The sequence below is a fragment of the Hyalella azteca genome, unplaced genomic scaffold, assembly GCF_000764305.2.
Source record: "Hyalella azteca isolate HAZT.00-mixed unplaced genomic scaffold, Hazt_2.0.2 contig7025, whole genome shotgun sequence".
Taxonomy (NCBI): domain Eukaryota; kingdom Metazoa; phylum Arthropoda; class Malacostraca; order Amphipoda; family Hyalellidae; genus Hyalella; species Hyalella azteca.
Genome location: NW_025937161.1, coordinates 182,348 through 205,820, shown reverse-complemented (window position 1 = coordinate 205,820; position 23,473 = coordinate 182,348). Strand labels below are relative to the sequence as shown.

Here is a 23,473-nt window from a genome sequence, read left to right as displayed (position 1 = left end):
TAGATTAGGTTGAGTTGAATTCGGTTGGGATGAATTGGGTTAGCTTGGTTTGGGTTGCACTGGGTTGGGATAGGTGACCTAGGTTTGGATTTGGTACCTATGTGTTATGGCGCGGAGTTCAGGTGGCTAGACTAATGATGTAGTCTGTTTATTTAAAATGATTTATCACAAGCTGCTTTGTTATCCATCGTCAGTGCCGTGAGGCTCTCTCAACGTAAGCGCTCGAATATACGCACTCAGAACCATCAGAATTGCACGCTACAGCATGTAGTTTAGGTAGCTCAGAGCGCGTATGCTTGGTTGCCCAAATTTGTGCTCTCACAATCATCCAAACTGCGCCCTACAGCGCGTATGTTTGGGTGCTCAACTACGGTATACACTCTCACAGCCATCAGAACTGCGCGCTATAGCGCGTATGTTTGGGTGCTCAACTATACACTCTCACAGCCATCAGAACTGTGCGCTACAGTGCGTATTTCAGGTGGCTATGGTGCTCAATATGGTGGCTATACTTTGGTGCTCAAATGTAGCTCTCACAGCCATCGTAATTACGCGCTACGACGCTACGACACGTAGTTCCGATCGTAGCGTGTAGATTAATATGGCTTATCGGCCATATTGATTGTAAATCGCGATTCATGGAAAGCATAATTGGCGACTGGCGTCCAGTGGCATCCACCTCGGCGTCTTTGGTGCAGGAAATCGGCGTCCTCGACCTATGTTGTGCTTCGCTTTACAGTCTGGGTGACAAACCAGAGATTTTTAGAATCGGTTCATTTTTAATTTCCTCATCTACTGAAGATTTGAAAAAAAATTTGTATGACAATGCTGGTAGTTTTGTATGATAATCATTATCATACAAAACAATTTTGTATGATAATGCTTTACCATCTCTGCTTAGCCTATAGTAGCAAAGCAGAGATGGTAAATTTGTTTTCTTAAATTTTCTTATCTGGATGGTATTTGGCTACAAATTGATTAGGGCCTTCAATTCTCTTCAAAAAGAGAATCAAGGTTACCTGTTAACCAGCAATTCTTTATAGGTGCCGTTTCAAGGTCAGGAGGGATGAAAAACTTGAAAAGAGGCTACCTTAAATGAAGGTCTTCCTGGCTCTATAAGCTGGCATGAAGCCAGAAACTAATTTAGTGGTTAAAATTTTGCAGTGCATGTAAGGGAGAACAAATTAAACAAAATTATGTATAATAAAAAATTGAAGTGAAAATGGCTTGTGACTTCAGTTTTAAATCCTTGTGACTTATTTATGCAGTATGAAACTTGTCTTATTCCTTTTAGGAGGATGTGACCTCATTCTTATGTCTACATGAAATGTGTTGAAGATATGATTTTTATAAATTGATTCAACTAGTTTCTCCAATTTCAGTTATTATTGGGAAATTTATTTACATCCATTCATAATGATTTTCTGGATACCTGTGACCTTGATACTATGGGTTGCTTCAATTATCAAAGCACAGTCTGACTTCCTGCCGGTTGTGCTGTGGCATGGAATGGGTAAGTTGATGGCTCATATGAGTTAATGGCACTTGAGTAGATGGTATTAAATAGCAATTTTTCATTTCAGTTAATTATCTTCAGTCAAGCTTGTGAACAGTACCGGTATCAATAAAAAATCCATAAAATACATGGATATTGATGATAAAAAATCAAAAATCCAATAAAGTAAATTTAAAAAAAGTTTTATGAGAAAAGACTTGGCTGCAGATGAATTTTTTGTTGTTTGATATTGGCATTATATTTTCAAAGCATGTCAAGAAAAATTAAATAAATCACTTCTTGATTACCTACTGCATTATTTAATAACTTTTTTAATGTCTTTCACTTTTCCAGGTGATACATGCTGCTATCCTTTCAGCATGGGCCATGTCAAAAACCTTATTCAACAACAACACAATGGCACCTATGTTTATAGCATCATGATAGGTGACAGCATTATTTCTGTAAGTTGAATGTTGGTCACTTCATCAAGCCATTTATTGTGATAGAACCCAAATTGTGTTTGCCTTACAGCTCTCCAGGCAGAAGTCAAGCTATGAGACTACAAGGGTTCATGGCCTAGACCAATAATTTTTGTTCCGATATCAATAATATTATTTTTCTTGACATCTGACATACAATTTAGAGCACTGATATACTGAATATCTTAATTAGCTTACTATTTATTCTAAAAAATTTATCTTGGGAGTATAAGAGGTTCATATTGAACTACAGCAATCCCTTGATTAGCACGGTTTTGAATACCGCGGTTTTGATTAACGCGGAAAAAAAATTTGCGACCTACCCTTAATCTACGCGGTGCCAGTTTCGATTAGTGCGACTTTTTTTTCACAACGCATCATTTTCCCGCCTCTAGCCAGAGGTGTTACATTCGTAACAAAAGTGTTACTTTTTGCTTATTAGATCTTATGTTGTTACTTATGTTACGACTTTTGGAAAAATTCTTCAAATGTTGTTACTTTATGAATTTCAGCCAATAATTCTTTAAATAAGGTCCCGTTCCGTAGGCACTCGTGCTGACTAAAGAGTCGGTTTAACCGCGCCATGTCTCGTTCATAACTCTAATGATCGAGTTCGGCAACGTTCGCCGGTAAGTGCGCCATGCCGGTGCTCTAGCCCTTTAAGCCATGGTGTGACGAATTCGTCACACAGAAAATAAAAGCTTCTACCGAGAGTAATTATATGTTTGGAGTCTAGCCGCGAGTGTGATGGTAGCGTCACATGTTGTGAACTCGTTCGAACGACGTTCGATGGAGTAGGCGCGTCGCTACTGCCAGTTTAACACAAAGACTGCGCGTGATCTGAAAAGTAATTCAGATTGTTTTTTCACTTTCGAAACATAATTCAGTGCGTAAAGGGCTAGTTACTCGTTAGCCTTCAACTGGTCAAGATCGCTGCCATATCTACTGCTCACTTTTATCAAACTACATAATTTTCCTTTCCTTTGCTATTTTTGAGGATTCATTATAATTATTCCCATATATTCTTAAGTTTGATTAGCGCGGTTTTGCTTAACACGGTAAAACTCGGGGATTTATTAACCGCGTTAATCAAGGGATTGCTACTGTATTAAAATGTTCTTTGTTTCTCCAGAAATTAATGATTGCAATGATAATGGAGCTGAAAGTTGATGGGAAATGTTAATAAATTTCATTAATATAATTATCATCCAGCCCACATTAGTCTTTAAAGAATTCATTCTGCTCTTTGATTTTTTTACAGAACAGTAACCTCAACTAGCTAACAAAGGTTGATATGCTGGGGGAAATTGGTTAAGAACAATAGTGGCAAAGATTCACAATCAGATGGCAAGCAGTCTTGTCATCACATATAGGTCCTTTACAGCTAGAACAGGTCATCTGTTCTGCCTTTTTTGACATGCCATACTCATTCATAGACAATTGTACATTTAATTTGAAGAGCTTCTAACTAGAATCGGGCTTTTCTACTCCTACAGGCTGTGGAGTATTTGGAAATGTTAGGAAAATGCTAGGAAATGTTAGAAAATTTTCAAGAGATTCTTCTCAATTCAACATTATGTAAATTCTCATTCAATATTAAAATATAAATTATTCATGTTGATATAGAAGTATGGTATAGAAGGATACTAAGGATATAGAAGTATGGTGACCAAGTTAATTCAGCTATTCAATTAAGGTTAAGGCATAAAGTTTTATGTAATGAAAATTTTCATTTTTGTTTCTGTTATTCCTTAAGAAATGTAGATTACTAGGTAGGCTATGAATGTTTATAATAGAAATTAGTAGGATAGTAGAAATCAAACATATGGTTCAAATTACTAGATGGAGGCCTGTAGCACTATTTAGTGTAAGGGCTTCAGACATGGTGTAGTCATTTGTTTTGTGTAAGTATTAGTGAAATGCCTTTTGATTCAATATTCCATTAATAATTTTTTTGCAAAATTCTGGGCCAAACCTAATAAGCAGGGTTGTGCATCATTTAAAATCTGGCATTTATGTGTGTTGACACATAGAGGTAGAGTAGCTTAGGGTTCTTCTTCTTCTGTAAATCCCTTATTAGTTATAACTGAAGAATGCTTGTATCATTGTTAACATTATCAAATTAAATTGATTCTTTGAATATTTACTTTGCTTTTTCATCAGCCAAGTTAAGATAATCATATTGTATGAATTGCCATCTGACTTGATTTGTATTAAGAATAAAAGAGAATTTCTTAATGTGAGCAGGATGCAGAACAGGCTTTCCTTGGCAATGCCAATGATCAAGTAGCAGAAGTTTGTGATAAGCTGCAAGCAGACCCAGAGCTTGTTAAGGGGACCGTCTAACCTAAAATTTTCAATTTAGGCGTTTTCCACTTTTTGGGCTCATCTTAAAGCTCACTTTTCAACGCATTCAACGGTACCAGAATCATCCCTGTGCGTCAAAAAATGATTTCGTGACAGCTTCCCAAAGAAGGGCAGTTTTTAGGCCCTTTAAGAAATGTTGTTTTCTATCAATTTTTTCGAAAAATTCATAGAAGTAAAATGTTTTTATTTTTACATTTTACGTTTGAATGTGAAGTTTCATGATGATCGGATAATAACTTTAGGAGTTATAGGCTATCTCCAATTTAGGTTAGACCGTCCCCTTAATGGATACCATGCCATAGGCTTCTCCCAAGGAGGGCAGTTCCTGTGAGTACTTCAGTGTTGCATTAAATTAATGTCCAATCTAGAACTTTCATGTGCATTTATTGATTTGTTTGCAGACATGTTTTTTTTTCATTTTGATGTATTTTAAATACCAAAGAAAAAATTTTTACATACCAGCAATAATACTTGTTTATTAATTTTATCAATGGTCAATTTCTCATAGCTCAGATATTTTTTGCTGCATTATGATATTCCATTCAACTTTAGTTTTTGAATCCAGAGAAATTCTCACCAGCCAGCATATATACATCTGAAAATCTTCTCAATATGTTGCAAAGTGAAGGAAAATCCTGTAAAATTGCTGCATGAAGTGCACTGAACATGATAATATGAAAATGTAGGCCACTCCAAGCCAATATACATTGGATTTCAAGTATCATATGCAAAATTTATCTTATTATTAAGCTTATTATTTATCTCTTTCATTTGATAGATTGATTTATCATTCTTATTTCTATGCCTTAATATTTACAAGCCGTGCTGTGGCTCAGCGTTGCCCCAGTCCTCCTATGGTCAATTTTGCAACNATCGAACGGCCACTATATTCTTAGCCCATTTTTCTATAGGCTATATTTGTTGAGCCTTGCAGCCTGTGCGTGACCACTAATCTAAAGCCCAAAAATATTAGGTATGTCAATGTTTTTGTTTATAATCGTAATTCTTGATGCCATGTTTTCCAGACGATAAACGAGAGTTACAAGCAGAACCTGTTGGCGCTGGAGAACCTGATTCTGGTGCTGTTCCTGCAGGATATAACCGTCATTCCCCGAGAAAGTTCGTGGTTTGGTTTTTACAAACCTGGTCAGGACATTGAACTACAAACGCTTCAGGAGTCCGTTCTCTATACCGAGGTTTGCACTTGTATAGGTACGGTATCTTTTGAGTTACTTTATGGGGCATGTAAGCAGTGTGGAATTCTAGAGGGATATTAAATTAACCAGTACACATAGAATATTGGAAAGCAGGACCTGAAAGCTTGGAAAGGCCAGGAACTTTACACTTTCAGTCAATTATGTACATATCCTATCTCAGAAATTCAAGAGTGATAGTCTTAGAAATTCAAGAGTGATAGTCTTACATGATGTAAGACTATCACTCTTGAATTTCTGAGACTTTTTACAATTGTTCTTCGATTTGTCACTATCAGTATTCTAGGGATGTTTTTATTTTTGGAACCTTCAATATTCATTTCTCAGGTGTTGTTGTATTTTTATAATCAACATATCTCCAAATATATACCCCTATTTCGGTACTGATTTAAATGCACCGAATCACTCGAGTCTCATCCATGCAGGATCGCCTGGGCCTGAAGGCGCTGGATGAGGCCGGCAAGCTGCACTTCCTAACATGCGATGGCGCTCACATGCAGTTCACGGACGAATGGTTCATCGAGACCATCCTTCCATTCCTCACTTAGACCATTCTTCCACTGTAGGAAAAAGTTACATAATCTGGTAAAATGCGCCCAAGGCTAAATTGATTTAAACTCGGAATAGGTAATGGATTTCCAAACTGATTTACTTCATAAGGAAAACATTTGCTACGCATTTCATGCTTTGTATTACGGTTTCTGTTAATGCTTCGATGAAACGATGAAAAGAGGTCACGTTTGAAGAACCCCATTTATATACAATATTATTGTGCAAAATATTGAATAGTAATGAAGCATTGTTGAATTGACCAGAAGATTGTGAGAATGTGCAGTTTCAGTGACTGTTGAAATGTAGCTAAACATTACTATCTACTATGGAGCTGATCACCAATTGTAAACTATTTACTATCGTTTCTGTACCTCATTGTGGCAGTGGTCAACATGTTGGGGATTTTTTATATTATGTAGTGGCTATGTGTACGATTTCACGCCAATTATAATTTTATAATGAAGCTTTTAAATTCACTAAATTTTTTTTTCATAGAATTGTGAACTTTCTTGAGCTATGCACTTATTGCGCAGTAGTGTTCTGTAGCAGGGCTGTCAAGTGGTCAACTGCTGAGTACCTTGTTGAAAGGCAATAATTTGTTGTTCATTCCTCATGAGAAGAGACAACTGAGAGTCGGAGACTAAATAAACAGTCATAAGTTCTCTTATTGTATACAGGGAGGAATTTGTCGAGATCACAGGTCATAGCAATCATAAAAGTAGTTGTGGAAAAGTATTCGTTTATATAAAACTAAATTTTGTTTGTGTAACTTCTAATTGCAAATTGATGAATAATTTTCAAAAAGAACTTTTGATTGCAATTGCTAAGGATTCATGACAACGAACGCAATGATGTCAAATAATTCCACGTGGATGCAGAACTATATTCCAGTTGGTCCAAAAATTCTGCATTATTTGTCGAAAATTATTAGCTAGCGTAACTTCATGAGATACATTCATTCTACACATTCAATAACCATGCAATAATAATGTATCATGTACCATGTAACCTTTCTCAGTGTTCCTTCTAGTTCTTGACGTCTCGGAGCATTAATAATTAATTTCCTTCACTCCTGTGCTGTCGCTGTTGTGTTGCAATGCGAGGCATTTTAAGCATCTCAAATATTTTTTTTACTTATGCAGTCTATGATTGATATTGTATCTCCAAGTTACTATTTTAAATAATTAGTATTTAATTTTACGATACTTAAAATGTTGTTCTTGAGACAACTGAGGGTAAATTTTATCGTTTATGTTTAACAAATGACTATACGTATAATATATAAAACTATATAAAGTTTCTCTATTATTGGATTCAGTATTTAAAGCTATCGCTTGTCCCTCCACGATTTTTACTTTTTCAATGGTTATATACGAGTAAGTTGTTTAGTAAGTTTTCCTAACCTTATCACCTGCCGCTACGTGCAGGCTGGAGGAAAAATATCTGTGAATCTCGAAGCCAACGCAGCCTTTGGCAGTCACCCCTGCAGTCTGCAATGGTGATTAGGAGACTGCAACGCTCAGTATAGAAATGTTACGTATTACTTCTTTAGCTATTTGGGGAAATTATGTCACGAGATTAATTACGTTATTTTAGAAAATTCAGCTTCGTTTTATGGCTCAAAAATACTCGTAACCCTAATCAATTGTAGGATGAAAATATATATTTTGTTACGCATTGCAAACGTAAAAATGTTTATTTGGCCTATGAGAAAGGTCAAACATTTTCTCACGAAATTTTTAAAACAATATTTTACTTGAAATTTACCGAAATTTATACATGAATAACAAAAGTGTCCTTTCAAAGAAAAGCACATAATTTCGATGCGTCCATCTTGTAACCCATAAATATTTATTTTAAATATGAAAGCTCTTCCATTTGTTGTAAGCCCTTTTACTTGGCGTCGTCTACTTTGCATTTACGTCCACATACCCCGCCCTCTTCTTGTGAATTCTGCCGGGGTATGACTCTTCTCGTGAGGCAGTAAACTCTACAGACTCCAGCTGTCAGTAAACCCTCGCAGACTCCAGCAGTCAGTAAACTCTCTCAGACTCCAGTGTTCAGTAAACCTTCCTCGACTCACTTACACTCCCAGATTTCAGCTGACTCAGTTACCCTTCCAGACTCCAGCAGATTTAGTTATCCTCCAGAATTCCAGCTAAATCTTTTATCCTCCCAGACTTTAGCAAACTCTGTTACCCTCTCAGACGCAAGCTGGCCCGTAATGCTCCGCATTTTCCCTCCCATACTTGCCGGCTGCAGTAAGGAATCCGGCGTATTTTGGTGCTGCGCATCTACAAAATTTTATTTTAAAAATGAACTTCATGTAATATGCAGCATTAGAATTTGCTTAAAAATCATTCGAGTGTCGTGGGAGTTGCCGGGTGAATTGTTGCCAGCTGTTGGCGTCCGTTGCATCCTGGGAACCACCACACGTTCGTACGTGTTTACGCCAGATATTGCGATTAGGGCTTGTGATGTTTTCATCAGTTTTTCAGCTGTGAGGCACTGAATTTGGACACGAGGACATCAGTCCTTGACAGTATTGTCTCTTAATGGGCAGATGTACTCAAGGAACAACAATTATTAAGACACGTTTGTTCTGAACTCAGGACTTCGTTGCTGTGAATTCCTAGATTTTTCTCTGGAAATGCTTTTCGGAGATTTGAAAGAGATTTCTCGGATGTTGAGATACCTGTCTCCAAGCTTTGACACATACAACGGCGAACCTAAAATGTCTCCCAAACTAATGAACGTATCCCGATGAAACTTTGCACGTGTATTCAGTAGAACCTAGTCGTGATCTTTAGGTCATGATAGGTATATACATCTCGACTTCATTCGTGACTTTCTACCTGCCAAATCAGTATAGGGAGCAATCTAATATTTCAAAGAACATTTTAGTGATATGAGATTTCTGCTGATGCATTAAAATTCCTGCTAATTATAACTTAATTTCTTTCTATATGAGTGCGAATAATGTATTTTGTGAACTAGTTCACGCGGATTTTGCACAATAACTGGTAGACAGGCTATGATTTGACTATTTCACTATTTTCATTTGAATTTTGCGCCTACAAATACAAATTAAAGACAATATTTCCGATAAATCATAAATACCTCATACTGAAAGTAAGTCTTTTCTTTACGTCAGGTTTCAAGTGACCGTTTTGTATAGTTGTCATAGTAACCATCAAATTCGAAGTTGTTTGGAGTTGCCTTAGAGGTTGAGCAGGATACCTACCTGTTTCAGGCTGTTTGAGCTGAGGTGAGCGGGTGAAGGAATCATGTACGTAAATAAACAATTTTCTAAAATTACGTACTCAGTGCTTTTTGTGTAGAAGTTTGATCATTAATAGCTTCATTGGTTGGATAATTAGATAGGCCTTAAGTCAAAATATAAGGGTGTTATAACTGTTATTCCATCTGTTTGCCGTTTGCGTTTCTTTATTTCAATTAAGCCTATTCCTATATTTTAAGGATTTTTTTAAATTACCTCTCTTTGGTCCCTAGGTAATAGTTTTGAATTTTCGTACTTATAAATAAAATCTTGTGGCTCTAAAATGATGAATTTTTTATAAATTTGGAATCTTGCAGTTGCAGCCACTTTGTCCTTGTGCAGTAGCAGCTGGATTCTTCAGTTTTAATCATAATTCATAATTAAGTAGGGATAATTGATCTTGCAGGAATCTCCAAAAATGAAACCTTTAGTTGAATATATGTCCCAACAAAATTTTTCTTTCAATTATAACAAAAATTATGCATCTGAAAAGTGTAAAAAATCTAAAAAATATATATAAATTTAAGTGTAATACAAATAAAAGTGAAAAACTATGAATTTTCTCCTTTATTCAATTGCATATTGAAAATGGAGTAATTTTCAGCTTTTTTAAACTATACTTTTTCAATTAAAATTTTTTAGCTTTATTGATAATTTACTTATTATTTTTTTCATATTTGAACAATATTTTTTTTTAACTGGTAAATCAAAAATCATACAGATGGATATTTTTAATTTGTAAACAAAATTTTTGATGTATCAATCATTCATCAAGTAAAATATGCATTAAGTGATGAAATTTGGATTGACATGAGAAAAATGCAAAAAAAATAGGATACTACCTAATCAAAAATTAGAATTTTATAAGAAATGATTACTAAATGGCAAAAATATGAAGAAGAATAAGAATTAAAGCTCCAAAAAATTATTCCAAAAACAGTCTCAAGGTTCTGACAAATCCTGTAGTTTGAGGGTTGGTGGATGGAGACATGGAGTCTATCAAACTAAGTCTGGTCTTCAATGAACCATGCTTAAAGGAACATGTATATATATATATATATATATTTATATACAATCTCCATGGGGTACTAATTACTAATGACCTATAAATTTTCATCAGGAAAAAATTACTTGCACCTTGTCCAACATTTTAATTTGTTTTTAGTAAAGATTCCTGATATTGATATACACTTTCATAATTTCATTGTTGTTTGCAGATATTTTTATGATATTTCTTGATATTTTAAAGTAATGACTTCCTTGATATGTGTGGTTTTAATACTGTGCACTGCTTCAATTACTGTGGCACAGTCTGACTACCTGCCTGTTGTGCTATGGCACGGAATGGGTAAGTTGCCCTCAATTGTTGATTCATAAAACAGGTAGTTAGCTTAACAGAATTATATATTCATTAAAATTGATTATCTCCAGTCAAGAATTTATTTCAAACAAGTTCATAGTATGAATATAAACACTCAAATAAAATCATGCTAAGGCTAAAATTTTTAGTTTATGCTTACATTTATTTTTTGATATTATTTAAAAATTTTCTAATGTCTGTCAATGAAAACATGATAGATTGCTTCTTGATCAATACTTTTGTCAATAACTTTTTAATTACAGTATAATGTATAGGTGACTCATGCTGCAATCCCTCAACTATGGGCCGTATCAAAAACCTTATTCAAGAACAGCACAATGGAACCTATGTTGTTAGCATCATGATAGGCAACAGCATCATTGCAGTAAGTTCAATTTTAATTACTCCCTGGGACTTCCCTGTCACATGGGCTATTAGGCATCTGGCTAAAGTGATTCATTTGTATTTTGTATTCTGATATCAAAATTAAATCTAATTAATTCATAATTAATTATCCATGCTGTGGCTAAAATGAAGATGCTTTACATGTAGCATCTTATTCTTAACCTTTATTTCATGTATCTTGAACTCAACATATGTTTAACATAACTTGTTTCAATGTTTTACCTATCTTGTAGTCAATATTTATTTTTATTTATCTTGTATTCAATGTATGTTTATATGTATCTTGTACTCTAATGTATGTTTTACATATCTTGTACTCAACTTTTGTTTTAAATATCCTTTTTTCACCTTTATTCAATGTATTTTTTCCTCAATATTGTTTGAAAGTTACCTCCTACTCAATGTTGCTATTATTTCTATGTGTCTTGCAGTCAATGCCAATCGCAACATAATTTATTCTCAATGTTACCTCTTTAATTTGCCAGTCATAGAACTTTTTGGCTTCTCATCTAATAACTAATGGTCTAACTGTTTTGGGTTGACATGATTCAGTGCTTCACACTATCACCAGCAACAGCTTCATCAACAGCTTCTTCTGTACTTTTGCTGCTAGACTAATAGGCACTCTTTTACAAGCTGCAAGTACTTCTCTACCCAACAAGTATTTAATCAATGGTGAGAGCTGGGTTTCCAATTATGCTTTATTTAATTCCAGGGCATTGCATTCCAGATTTTCTGTTGTGGGAGGGCACATTCTATAGTTTATTGGGCAGTGCTCCCATTCTCTAACCCCTGCAGAAAGAAAGAAAAAATATATATGAGATTCCATAAGTTATCATTTTTGGGATTGCAAAATTGTTTTTCCATCTTATATCATTATTTATAATCAGCAAAAATTTACTTGTAATTGCAAGAAGAGCTACTGGCAGTATACTAGCTATGAATATGCATTGGACACAAAAATTTTGAGTTCACAGAGCAATTTCGTCTGACTAAAATATCTAACTTAATACTAGCAATCTTGCAACCCCAAAAATGACAGCTAACAAATGCACTTATCATATTTGATAGGACAGCTTGCTGCTAAGATCTTTATTGGATTATGACAACAAAATGGATGTCATTTTAACATATATCAATTATAGTACCTACTTCATTGAATTATTCACAAGGTAGGTACTAATATTAAAAAAACTAAAGATGGGGAAATTTTTTGTGAGCAGGATGAAGAATCGTCCTTCCTTGGTAATGCTAATGATCAAGTAGCTTTCGTTTGTGAGAAGTTGCAAGCAGACCCAGAGCTCTCTGGTGGATACCATGCCATAGGCTTCTCTCAGGGAGGGCAGTTCCTGTGAGTACCTAAATCTTGTGTGCATATGAGTTGGGCTACAATCTGCATGCATTTAAATCCAGGGCAGCACAGAATTTTCTCTGAATGATAAAATGTATTGTATTTTCATTGATTTATGATTTTAGTCTAAAAAATTTAATTTCATTATGCTGCCATAACTCTGGTATTTCATTGCTGTTGTTTGTATATTTGAGAAATTGTGCTGTTGTTGTCATTTCCAAGAGATATGTGTGCCATAGTGATCTTTTAAATTTAGCTTTAGGTAGGTAGTGATAGGCTCAAACATCTAAAAAGTTGCATTAGTTTATGCTGCTTATCTTCTCAGTTCCTGAAAATAGGAACAGCATCCTCAAGGAAAATACTTAGGAGTTCATTGAGCATGCATTCAAGAATGTTTCATGCTGGATAGAATTACCTAGATCTTATTTTCCATTATCTCGGACAACAGTTCGTTGCATTTTTTTGTCCCACTAATTTGATTTATTGACTTTATTATTCCTATTGAAAGCCTCACTATTTATCAGCCGTGCTGTGGCTCAACGTTGCCCCAGTCCTCCTATGGTCAATTTTGCAACATTGGGCTCTCAACATCAAGGTGTTTTTGGCTTCCCAACTTGTGACAACTTCACTGAACCTTTTTGTGAAGACCTACGATTAGTGCTCTCTCAGGGCGCTTACCTCCCGTAATTAACCCACTCAGTTTTTATACTATAAATCATGGGATTTATGTACCAGGAACCTGTGCAAAGCAAATGTTGACACCCTTTCTGATTTTTCATGTTGTAATGAAAATGTGGCTTGTGCTGGAACATGTCCTTGTTGTTACCAAATTTCAATTAATTATGGGTGTGTTCATGAATACAAGAAGTCCCCAGGTAACAAACATACTATATGCTGTTGAACATATTGGTAATATTAAATAATACAGTAAAACTATTTTTTTACTGCAAAACTATCTGTATGGACAGACTTTAGAGTTATGGACAGCTTTGTTGGTGCATGCCAAAGTTCACAACACAAAGTTTGCATAAACCTCAATGTTACATAGGTATTTGATGATTTTGTCACATTGCTTTACAAAATATAGGGTTTTGTTGTTTCCATGCCTTTCTACCATAAGTGATTATGATTGAAGTACCTATATTAGAAAGACATGCTTTGCATGTAGGCATTCACATCAATGTTTTCATTCACTTACAGTGTTTTATGTTTGTGTGTGGCCTCATTTGTGAACTGCAGTTGAGCGGGGGCTGATGATGCACACTCATACATGTTGGGGCTGTCCAGTCATGAAGAGCCTAGAGACTGTGAGATGGCCAGCACCCAGGTCTGTTGGGTGTGATGCCCTGCCCTGCTAAGGTCAACAAGCTTTGTGCGTAACTCAAGATACTCTGGTTATGTACATGTGTTTGGTCATCCATCTTTGTGACCATAAGTAACCAAAAATTTCATCTCTGAAAAAAATTCACTCTTTAGCATCAACATTATAATGATCTTGTGTACTTTACCAATACAATTAGTATTCTAAAGCATTATGTGGGAATTGAACTTTGCTGTCGGAATTGTGGAGAGGATTATTTTTTATTGATGTTTTTAAATGATACATTGTAGCAGGAATCAGGATACAAACTGGCTGTTATTAATTACAACTATGATTTGTGTTATTTTATACTGTTGTGTGAAAGCTCACTTAATAACTGAATATTCGCAGCCTTATTTTGATCTGAATATATGTTACGCAGAGTGATGCTTTTGTTTGCTGCATCTCAAAAGTGTGGTACCTATCCTGCTTCAATTGTGCTTTCTTGCATTAATAATATAACCATATATATTTGCTCCAGTTAACTTACAGTAAGCAAAATGAATTCTGAATGAGTTGAACTATTATAAAATATACATACTTTTAAAAAATCCTGCCTTGATTCGAATATTAGTATAACTTTCCATTTCATTCACCAGAGGGCTCCAGAATCACGTGATCCAGGCCCAGTATTGGCACGACCCCTTGGACGAGGCAGGTTACCGCCAGGGCAACATCTTCTTACCAGACATCAACCAGGAAAATGTAAGCTGTCTATAATCATATCGAACGGCCACTATATTCTTAGCCCATTTTTCTATAGGCTATATTTGTTGAGCCTTGCAGCCTGTGCGTGACCACTAATCTAAAGCCCAAAAATATTAGGTATGTCAATGTTTTTGTTTATAATCGTAATTCTTGATGCCATGTTTTCCAGACGATAAACGAGAGTTACAAGCAGAACCTGTTGGCGCTGGAGAACCTGATTCTGGTGCTGTTCCTGCAGGATATAACCGTCATTCCCCGAGAAAGTTCGTGGTTTGGTTTTTACAAACCTGGTCAGGACATTGAACTACAAACGCTTCAGGAGTCCGTTCTCTACACCGAGGTTTGCCCTTGGGACTTTCTGAGTTTTTTCTTTTGGGTCCAGGATTATTCCTGATCAATTCATAAGATGTGTAATCTAAGTCCATTAGATGTCATCACTTCTATTAATGTTTCTATCAATATTCGGAAATTTAATGTAAATATTAGGATTGATTCTAGTGATTTAAAAACTATAACAACTGATACGTAGAAGTATTCTGAAAACAGGTTCGCTATTCATATTCATAATAATACTGTGGATACTTCATAATTGAAGAAAAACCCCACCAACGGTTGCGCGCACGCACATGAGGGCATTGGAGAACGTGTAACGTCCTAAGAAAAAAAAAATAAGTAAATTAGAGAAACAGGCGATAGAAAGGTTTTAGTTATGGTACGCCCTCAGCCAGCCTTGCATAGCTGACTGGAAGGCAGGTAGCGATGTTGCTGCCACGCCGTCTGCACTAAGGGAATTCCGTATTCTGATGGCTGACGGAAAGAAGGAGTGTAGGTGGACGTCGGTTCTGCTGCGTGGAACCTGCAGCTTCTGTTGGTGCCCCCTTGTTGCGCGTGTGACTGGTTGACACAATCCTGAAGGAGGTTGGACATCGACTAGGCGATGCAGCATTTTGTACAGCATGCATGCTTTGTCTGCCGTTCTCCTCAGACGGAGCTCTTCCAGCTTAAGTCTGGCTACCATCTTAGTGGCACTGGATGTGGGGCTAAAGTCTCCCAGGATTCTGCGGGCCGCTCTGCGTTGTACCATCTCAAGGGAGGTTCTCAGTGCTACTGATGCGGATCCCAGGCCGGTGATGTATATTCTAGCAGCGGTCGTACGAGGCTTTTATAGCAGTGAACATGGACTTGTGTTGGGCATCCCTTAAGACTTCGACAGGCGAGCGCGCAGGACCGGTTGGCTCTGACTGCAGTTGCCTCGATGTGTTTCCCCCAGTGCAGAGTTTCTGATATTTCAATGCCGAGGTACTTGGCGCTGGGGACTTGTTCCAGCGCCTGTCCATGGAGCGAGTAGGTAGTGGGCACTCTATTCCTCTTCCTGGTGACTGACAGCAGGTGGCACTTGTCAACGTTGAAGGCCATCTGCCACTTTTGTTCCCACATTTCCAACTTATGTAGGTCTTCTTGTAGTCGTTGCGCGTCAAGTCGTGATCGTATGCGAGAATAAATGAGCGTGTCATCAGCAAAAAATCTGACTCTGGCGTTGATTCCTACTCCGGCGTCATTGATGTATGTAAGAAACAAGGTCGGTCCGAGCACCGAGCCTTGTGGGACGCCGGAGAGTACGCGACCCCCACACTGGACTTTTTCCCCTCCGCGACCACTTGCTGCGTTCGTCCAGACAGGAAACCGGTGATCCACTGCTTGGCCCTTCCTCGGATGCCATAAAATTCCAGCTTCGACAGCAGTCGCTGGTGGGGTACTTTGTCGAACGCTTTGGAAAAGTCAAGTAATATAGTGTCCGTCTGGCCAGCGCTGTTAATCTCGGCAGCAAGATCTTCAACTGTCAGGATTAGCTGGGTGATGCATGACCGATTGATGGACATAATCGAAATTACACGAACAACAATAATGTCTACGTTTTGACGGTTGACAAAGCAAAACGTCCATTGGCTTGGAATTTTGCAGACGTTCATAAAACACAATTCCCTGAGGCAACAAGATGTGTGTATGGATTGTATGCATGTGTGTTTTTCAGCAACTAGACTCTTCAGCTTATCGTGATTTTCTAGACTTACTTTCAAGTTTTCCAATAACATATATTGGGTCATATAAATTGATATCCTCATCAGTTACTAATTTACTATGTGCCAATATCAACACCAAGGATGTTCCGTTGTAATATTAGAACTCATATGATTGTATAAAAGTATTGTTAGTAGATTGCTTACAACGCAAATTAACTATGCATTTATATGCAAAGAATATACTGCAAATATTCACCACGTCTTTACTGAAGTTCCCAAGACCATGCCGAAAGCAATACCCACCAACGATACCCAGAAATGAACTGAGTTGCCCGGACCATGACTAACTCGAACTCTAACATGCCGGACCATGACTAACTCTGTGCCGCTACCACTGCACTACAGTGGTAGCGTGCACCCTGTGCGTTCCACTGGTGTTGATAAAGCTCTTATTGTGTATTAGTGAATGCCTACTCCCATATTCTACTTAACATTTCAGTGCACCGAATCACTATAGTCTCATCCATGCAGGATCGCCTGGGCCTGAAGGCGCTGGATGAGGCCGGCAAGCTGCACTTCCTAACAAGCGACGGCGGCCACATGCATTACACTGACGAGTGGTTCATCGAAAACATTCTTCCTTACCTCACCTAGTTTTTCCTATGAAAATACATTGCCTAACAAATTAGACTTTACTTTAATTACCGGCTTAATTCTATCGTTTTATATGGCTATTTAAGACATTCATGATTGTCTAGATTAATTATTTGCCACTTATTTGACTTCCTTCTATAGTTAAGACATTTTTTTTATTTGGTAGTATTCATTGTTGAGCACTCTTCTGACTCGAGTGCTGTTCAGTTGCTTTCAAGAAGGTGGAGTAGCAAATAGCAATGTTTCATCACTTCATCCAAGTAGATATTTTAATTATCTGTTCTCAACATGTCTTGAAAAAAACCATAGCAGGAGTAAAAAAATGGTTCATTTAATAAATTTGGTTCACTGCTCGATTACGAATATGGATATAAGAATCGTCCCAATAACTTCGAATTAAACGTCATGGATCAGTCTCGTTCTACGAGCAACTGCCGCGGAGGAGACCCCCACCTGCTGTAGAGAGGAATAAGGTCGGTGCGACTGCATAACCTGTTAAGAGATAAATTGCCTGATACAGGGGAATTGTGGTTAACCGTGAAATAAGCGCTAGGTTCCCTACACGTGAGGGATGTCCAAACTCATCTGCACAACGATGAATGAAAGTCTATTGCAAAAATCATCCCCTACGAGCTGTACATGATGTTTTACGATTCTAGAGGCTGAAATGGCACAAAAACAATGCGCTCGCATTTGGTTAATGATCGTCTCCAGAGGAATACTTGACTGATCAAATTTTATCGGTGCTTATGAAAAGCATTGAAACACTGTACCAAGGCCGTCATGCCACCCACCTAAACGCTGATGTCCGGAGCACGTATTTGGGCTGAGCCCCAGTCCAGCGGTAGAGGTCTCGATAGCTTGGAGGGTTCAACAACTGCCCATAGACACTCGTCCGAAGTGGGGAAAGCGTTACAGAGGGTTGACAGTCCCACACACATGAACGGATCGAGAAGGACGCCGACGGGTGCAGGTGTGGAACTAAAAAATCTTCATGAATGAAGACGCGCGTTAAAGGTAGAGGCACTGAGCAGCTGCGTTCTAGAATAATAAGTTTTTTCATGTGAAAAATGTTTGGAGATTGAACACAGCAGGAAATTAGTGACGTTAACGAAATTCCTACTGAGAAAAATTTTTAATTGTGAATAGGACGGTGTGTATTCGATTGCAAAATTAAGTCACAGCCGTTTGGAATGACTCTGACTATATAAGCCAAATTTAGATTAAATTTTAGCCGTAGATTTTATTCTGCAAGACTTCCCCACAAAAAGAATGATATTGCTAAGGAACGAAAGTGCTATGGCAGCCAAATCGCGTGGGTTTAACGAACTTGCAAATCTCAAATTTCCACTGAAAGTGCTTAATCAACATGAGCGATCAATACATTAAAGTTTCCCAAACTTAAGTTGAATGTAAAATAGCCAAATCTGATAAATTATAGGGTGGGCTTCAGCCCCCTATGAAAGCCCAAATGACGACGCTGGGTAAAACACTGCCGAGCACAAAAACAATCTGAAATCCGCGCGTTTTATGAACATCGACGTGCAAATTTTTACTTCATAATAACAGTTGAAATACAAATTTATTTAATTTATCCCAACTTACATGATTTGAAAGTAAATCGCTTGAATAACCCTCCAAATTTTAGACCGATATATGCAAAGTGAGTTATAAAATAAATGAGGAATCTGCTTTTAAAAATTACTTTTTGAAGACAACACTTCTAAAGAATCCATTGTCTCTGATGTTACACATGTACAATGAAGTTCTAATTCTATTTTCAAAACTTGAAAAAAGTATAAATTTTTTAATATATGAAAATTAATTATATCATCAAAATTATTTATTCTGTTAATTGATTCATGCATTGTCTCCAACTTTACGCAAGTGTGCAAATTTTCAGATCGATTGGACAGGTAGAAGTGTGTCAAATATCAATTATAATATTGGTAGCAGACAAAATTATTTTTAATTTTTTTTAATATCGTGAAAAAATGTTAATTTTCAAAATTATTTATTCTGTCAATTGATTCATGCATTGTCTCCCTCTATACGCAAGCGTGCAAAATTTCAGATCGATTGGGCAGGTAGAAGTGTGTTATATATCGATTACGGTATAAGATTTTTAGCAGACAGACAAACAAACAAACAAACAACAGGAAGTGAAGTTGAAGAGAAGTGTTGTAACAAACAGACTTCGTGAAGATATCCCATAGGAGACAACTCGGCCTGTGTGACAGTGACGGCGCAAAAGCGACCACTTGATGTTTGGTATAAACATTTAGTTATACGTAAGTAAACACATAGTTTGCTATTGCTAAACTTCTATTTCATTTAACCGAATAAAATCTTAGGTTTTCGTAACTATGGAATAAATAGAAGATATAAATTATATAACATATTGTACTGGGTGAAGACGACAGCGCCGACGAGTTCGTGTATATAACACATTATTTGCTATTGCATAATTTCTATTCCATTTAATTAAATAAAATGTTAGTTTTCCATATATATGGAATAAATAAATAAAGGATATAAGTCACATAATACATAGTACAGCGCGCTGACGACAGCGCCGACGAGTTCGTGTATATAACACATTGTTTGCTATTGCATAACTTCTCTTCCATTTTCTTAAATAAAATGTTAGGTTTTCATATAAATGGTATATAATATATAATAGTTATAATGTAGCATATGCCACGGTCATGGAAAAAGAGCTTTTGGGGGTTATGGCCGCCATAGGCCTCTGTGAGTGGGTTTAGTCTCCAGCGTCTTTTAAGAACTAACTTGAATACCTTCTGTTTTGAAATTAGTGGTTGTTGATGTTTGTAGAAGTTTAAGTAGAGTTCGAGTTGGTAACGTAACTACATACCGGTACTTCTGAAATGATTAATGTTGTTACGCTCGACACTTCTGCTTGTTACCGTCCCTGAATTCTGGAGCTATTCCAATGCTGCGTCATCCAGTGAATAACACCATCATGGTTGAACATTATCTTACGATCTTAGCAGCAGAGAATACAAGTGCAGACTTGTAGATACGAGTGAGACATTGTCCAGCGATGCACTTTTGCCATTGTGTGGGTCAATTTAGCCCGATAAAAAGGGCATTATCAGTGATACCTAAAGTGCTTCAGAATTAGTACGTTATGACCTATTCATTTATTAGAGGGTACAGCGTCTCCTGTAGACGAGATATTGCATGGCCGCAGCTTGATTGCAAGCCTTGGTGGTCGCTCTCCTTGCCATCTCACTGCCGTGCGGGCGCGTCGTACTGTGGGAGTGACTTCTCAATGTCTGTTAATAATCACGCATCCATTCCATGGCATTTACTATAATTCTTTTTTAGATTTATCAGCGTGCTGGACTTTCCCTCTCATGTTAATATTAATAAGAATACATTTGTTATGTCAGAAAACGTTTGAATCATTATTAGTATAATGAGTCAACCTGTTCTTTGATGAGAACAGGGTTTGATGAAATAAACCTCTATTAATTTGCCCGTACATTGTTACCTGTAATTGTTTAGAGGCAAAATAGAGCTCATGTGCTGAGGAAATTCCAGAGCAACCGATCCAGCGGATCTATCTAATGAGTTGATAACAACAAGCTGGCACCGCGAGTTAATCTTGCACGTAAGATCAACTTTCAGTCTTACGTCATGTTCAGCAGGCCACAACTGTTATTTTCGAGAGAAAGGTTATAATTGATTTTGATGTAGGCCTTCAAGATCAGCAATATTCTCACCTCTAGTTGAACGGTTTAACATAAGTAAAACCACTCGCCTGAATTAAATGATCATGCCATTATTCATCAAGACATGCTTATGAAACCCCACCAAACATCAAACTTCTGCTCCTCTAAACATTTTTCACGATCTGATAAACAGTTATGCCCTAACACATGCCAATATTGTTGTACCTGATGACATCTTGCGCTTATAGCATGAGCGGCGCACACCACGCGCGGAAATCTCGCATCGCTGCTAATATACCGCGGTCTACACCGACTTACTCGGCAAACAAAGAATCTTGCCGGTGAACAAATGTTGACACGAGGATCGTTCACACAAACAAGTGTGTACAGACAACCAATGGTTTAACCGTGGGCTCGTTTACGCTAACAAATCCATAGTGAGAACCGTACACAATGACAAAACGAGTGTCTCGTGTTGCCGATCTGCACAGGCCAGTCGCCGTGCAAAAATTCAATTGTTTTGCTTAGGCATGTCTTACTTGATACAATGATACATTAGCAGCCAAAAGCGTCTACTGAATATCCATACTTAAACTTGGGCACGTCTATCTTATTACATTGGCAGACAAGAGTGCTCGCTGAATATCGATTCTATAAGTTAGGCACTTCCATCTTAAATTACTGACAGCCATGAGCGCTCGCTGAACACTGAAATGCCAAATAACGGCGGTCTGACTGGATGAGAATGAAAGAACTCTTCAAGACTTTTATAATATAAAGGGTTTCTTGAACGATTGTATTTACGTTAAAAATGTTGAGCAAGATTATCAGGCGAGTAAATTACCAGGACAATAACGGAAAACATTTAAATTTTTGTTGAATAATTATATCTGACGCTATTCAAATTACATAATTTTAATGCAAATTTATTTTATTGTCCGGGTATTAAATACCTTGATTGTCATGACATGTAGAAGGTGTTTATTGAACACATATTAAAATCATAAACCATTCATATGGCTGAATCACGACCATTTGTTCTCGATTTTCGTAGGACCAAGAATTCGAAACAGGTTAAAAATTCATGACGCGTGGCCGGTTTTGACTGGTAATTGTCGCAGTCTAGCCGATCATTGCAAACAACCTCGAGTCGAGCCCAATGGCGACCTTGCGATGAGCGATGTGGCCCTTGCGTGCCAAGCTAACTAGGCAAGTCACGAACCTGCTCGAGAAAAGTGTTGTTTCTATTCACTACTCACTCTCCTCTACGCTACATTATGGATGACATGATGCAAGCTTTTCCCTCCATCATTCATGTTCCCTCTTTGCACATGCAGGCATGGGCTAAAAAAAATACCATTAATCATTCCTAGCAACGAACCTAATGATATTTTCGTAGAAATTACCGGCTGTTTGCCAACCATAATTCAAGTTTAACACAACATCTAACTTTTCAGTGATAAAAAATGTAATATGTCTTTTAATTTTGATCTCTGTTGTCAAAATCCAAATATAACCGAGTCTCGGACTGAAACGAGATACGGAGTCTCGCACTAAGCGGGCTGCGTATATCGGTGACGTCATTAAGCCTGTTTTGAAAGGGCTTCAGTCCTTAAATATTTCTAGGCCCCCTAAATAATTGCATGCCCATCAATTAAACTTATTACATTTTTTCGCTTCACAAAAAATAAGCGGACAAATTCAATATACATTAGCCCGAATATGATTTTAAAGCCTCATAAATGTCATAAATAGCAAACTTCTCCTATTTGTTGCTGTACTACCGTTTATATAGATGTTAGATGATTTGTGAAATTAAATGTTCGCTTGCATTGTGTACATTTAACGGTGGTTTAGGCCCTCCTGCCCATAAAACCAATTGTGAAGGCCCCGGTCTGGATCAAGTGACTTCATCGATAGCCTCTTCGTACCGTAAAAGGCCAACAGCAGGAGGCAAGATAATTGAAATAATTGCTGGACATTTTTCGCTGACGTAGACTTGGGCTTCACTTTTGTGAGTGGATGGAGGTGTTAGCATGAAACATAACAATCAACTGGGTCATTAACTGTTTTCTAAAAAAGTTTCAGAATTAAGTTTAAAATTTTGAGAGTGTACACAATGTCTCTTCGAACGTCGAGGGAGCGGTCGCTCGTAAATCTTTTACTGAAACGTAAAAAATTCGGTCCAGATGCAGCCGTGGTTTAAAAATTAAAAGCTAATGCTTCTTCAATAGAGAAGTGCTGCTTAACTAGCATCATTAATATGCATACATAAGATTTCTTTACTATTGACAGTTGATACGACATTTAATTCGGGTATCGACAAGCAGAGATAATAGTTTCCGAATGAACACATTCCTCCAAAGAACGAAAACTCCTTGTGCTCACTAACTTCTGCTTGAGACGAAGTTTCGTTGCTACGTAAGTCCGTCGTCCGTATAAGATGCAGTCACGTGTCCCGTGGGCTCGTCCAATTCATCGAGCTGAGCAGAGTTGGTCGATGATCTGGGGTCGGTGACTGCAGGG

At 37.3% G+C, this 23,473-nt stretch overlaps 2 protein-coding genes across 3 annotated transcripts; both read left to right on the top strand.

The window, feature by feature from the left end:
* The first annotated feature begins 1,338 nt into the window (after positions 1 to 1,338).
* Positions 1,339 to 7,495, top strand: LOC108672623 (palmitoyl-protein thioesterase 1-like). The gene is made up of 7 exons (XM_018160324.2): positions 1,339 to 1,513; positions 1,850 to 1,959; positions 4,225 to 4,306; positions 4,626 to 4,671; positions 5,165 to 5,210; positions 5,370 to 5,540; positions 5,984 to 7,495. Exons 1-7 carry the CDS (start codon positions 1,417 to 1,419, stop codon positions 6,104 to 6,106), a joined length of 675 nt encoding a protein of 224 aa, XP_018015813.1. The 5' UTR covers positions 1,339 to 1,416; the 3' UTR covers positions 6,107 to 7,495.
* Positions 7,496 to 10,606: 3,111 nt separating this feature from the next.
* LOC108672634 (palmitoyl-protein thioesterase 1) lies at positions 10,607 to 17,271 on the top strand. Of its 2 annotated transcripts, none has more exons than XM_018160340.2 (7): positions 10,607 to 10,738; positions 11,026 to 11,135; positions 12,379 to 12,506; positions 13,031 to 13,189; positions 14,466 to 14,571; positions 14,744 to 14,914; positions 17,127 to 17,271. In XM_018160340.2, the coding sequence occupies exons 1-7, from the start codon at positions 10,642 to 10,644 to the stop codon at positions 17,247 to 17,249; spliced, it is 894 nt and encodes a 297-aa protein (XP_018015829.1). In that variant the 5' UTR covers positions 10,607 to 10,641; the 3' UTR covers positions 17,250 to 17,271. The 2 variants fall into 2 exon arrangements, with proteins under 2 accessions (XP_018015829.1, XP_018015830.1); XM_018160341.2 differs by having other exon boundaries at positions 10,674 to 10,738; positions 11,014 to 11,135.
* The last annotated feature ends 6,202 nt before the right edge of the window (positions 17,272 to 23,473 follow it).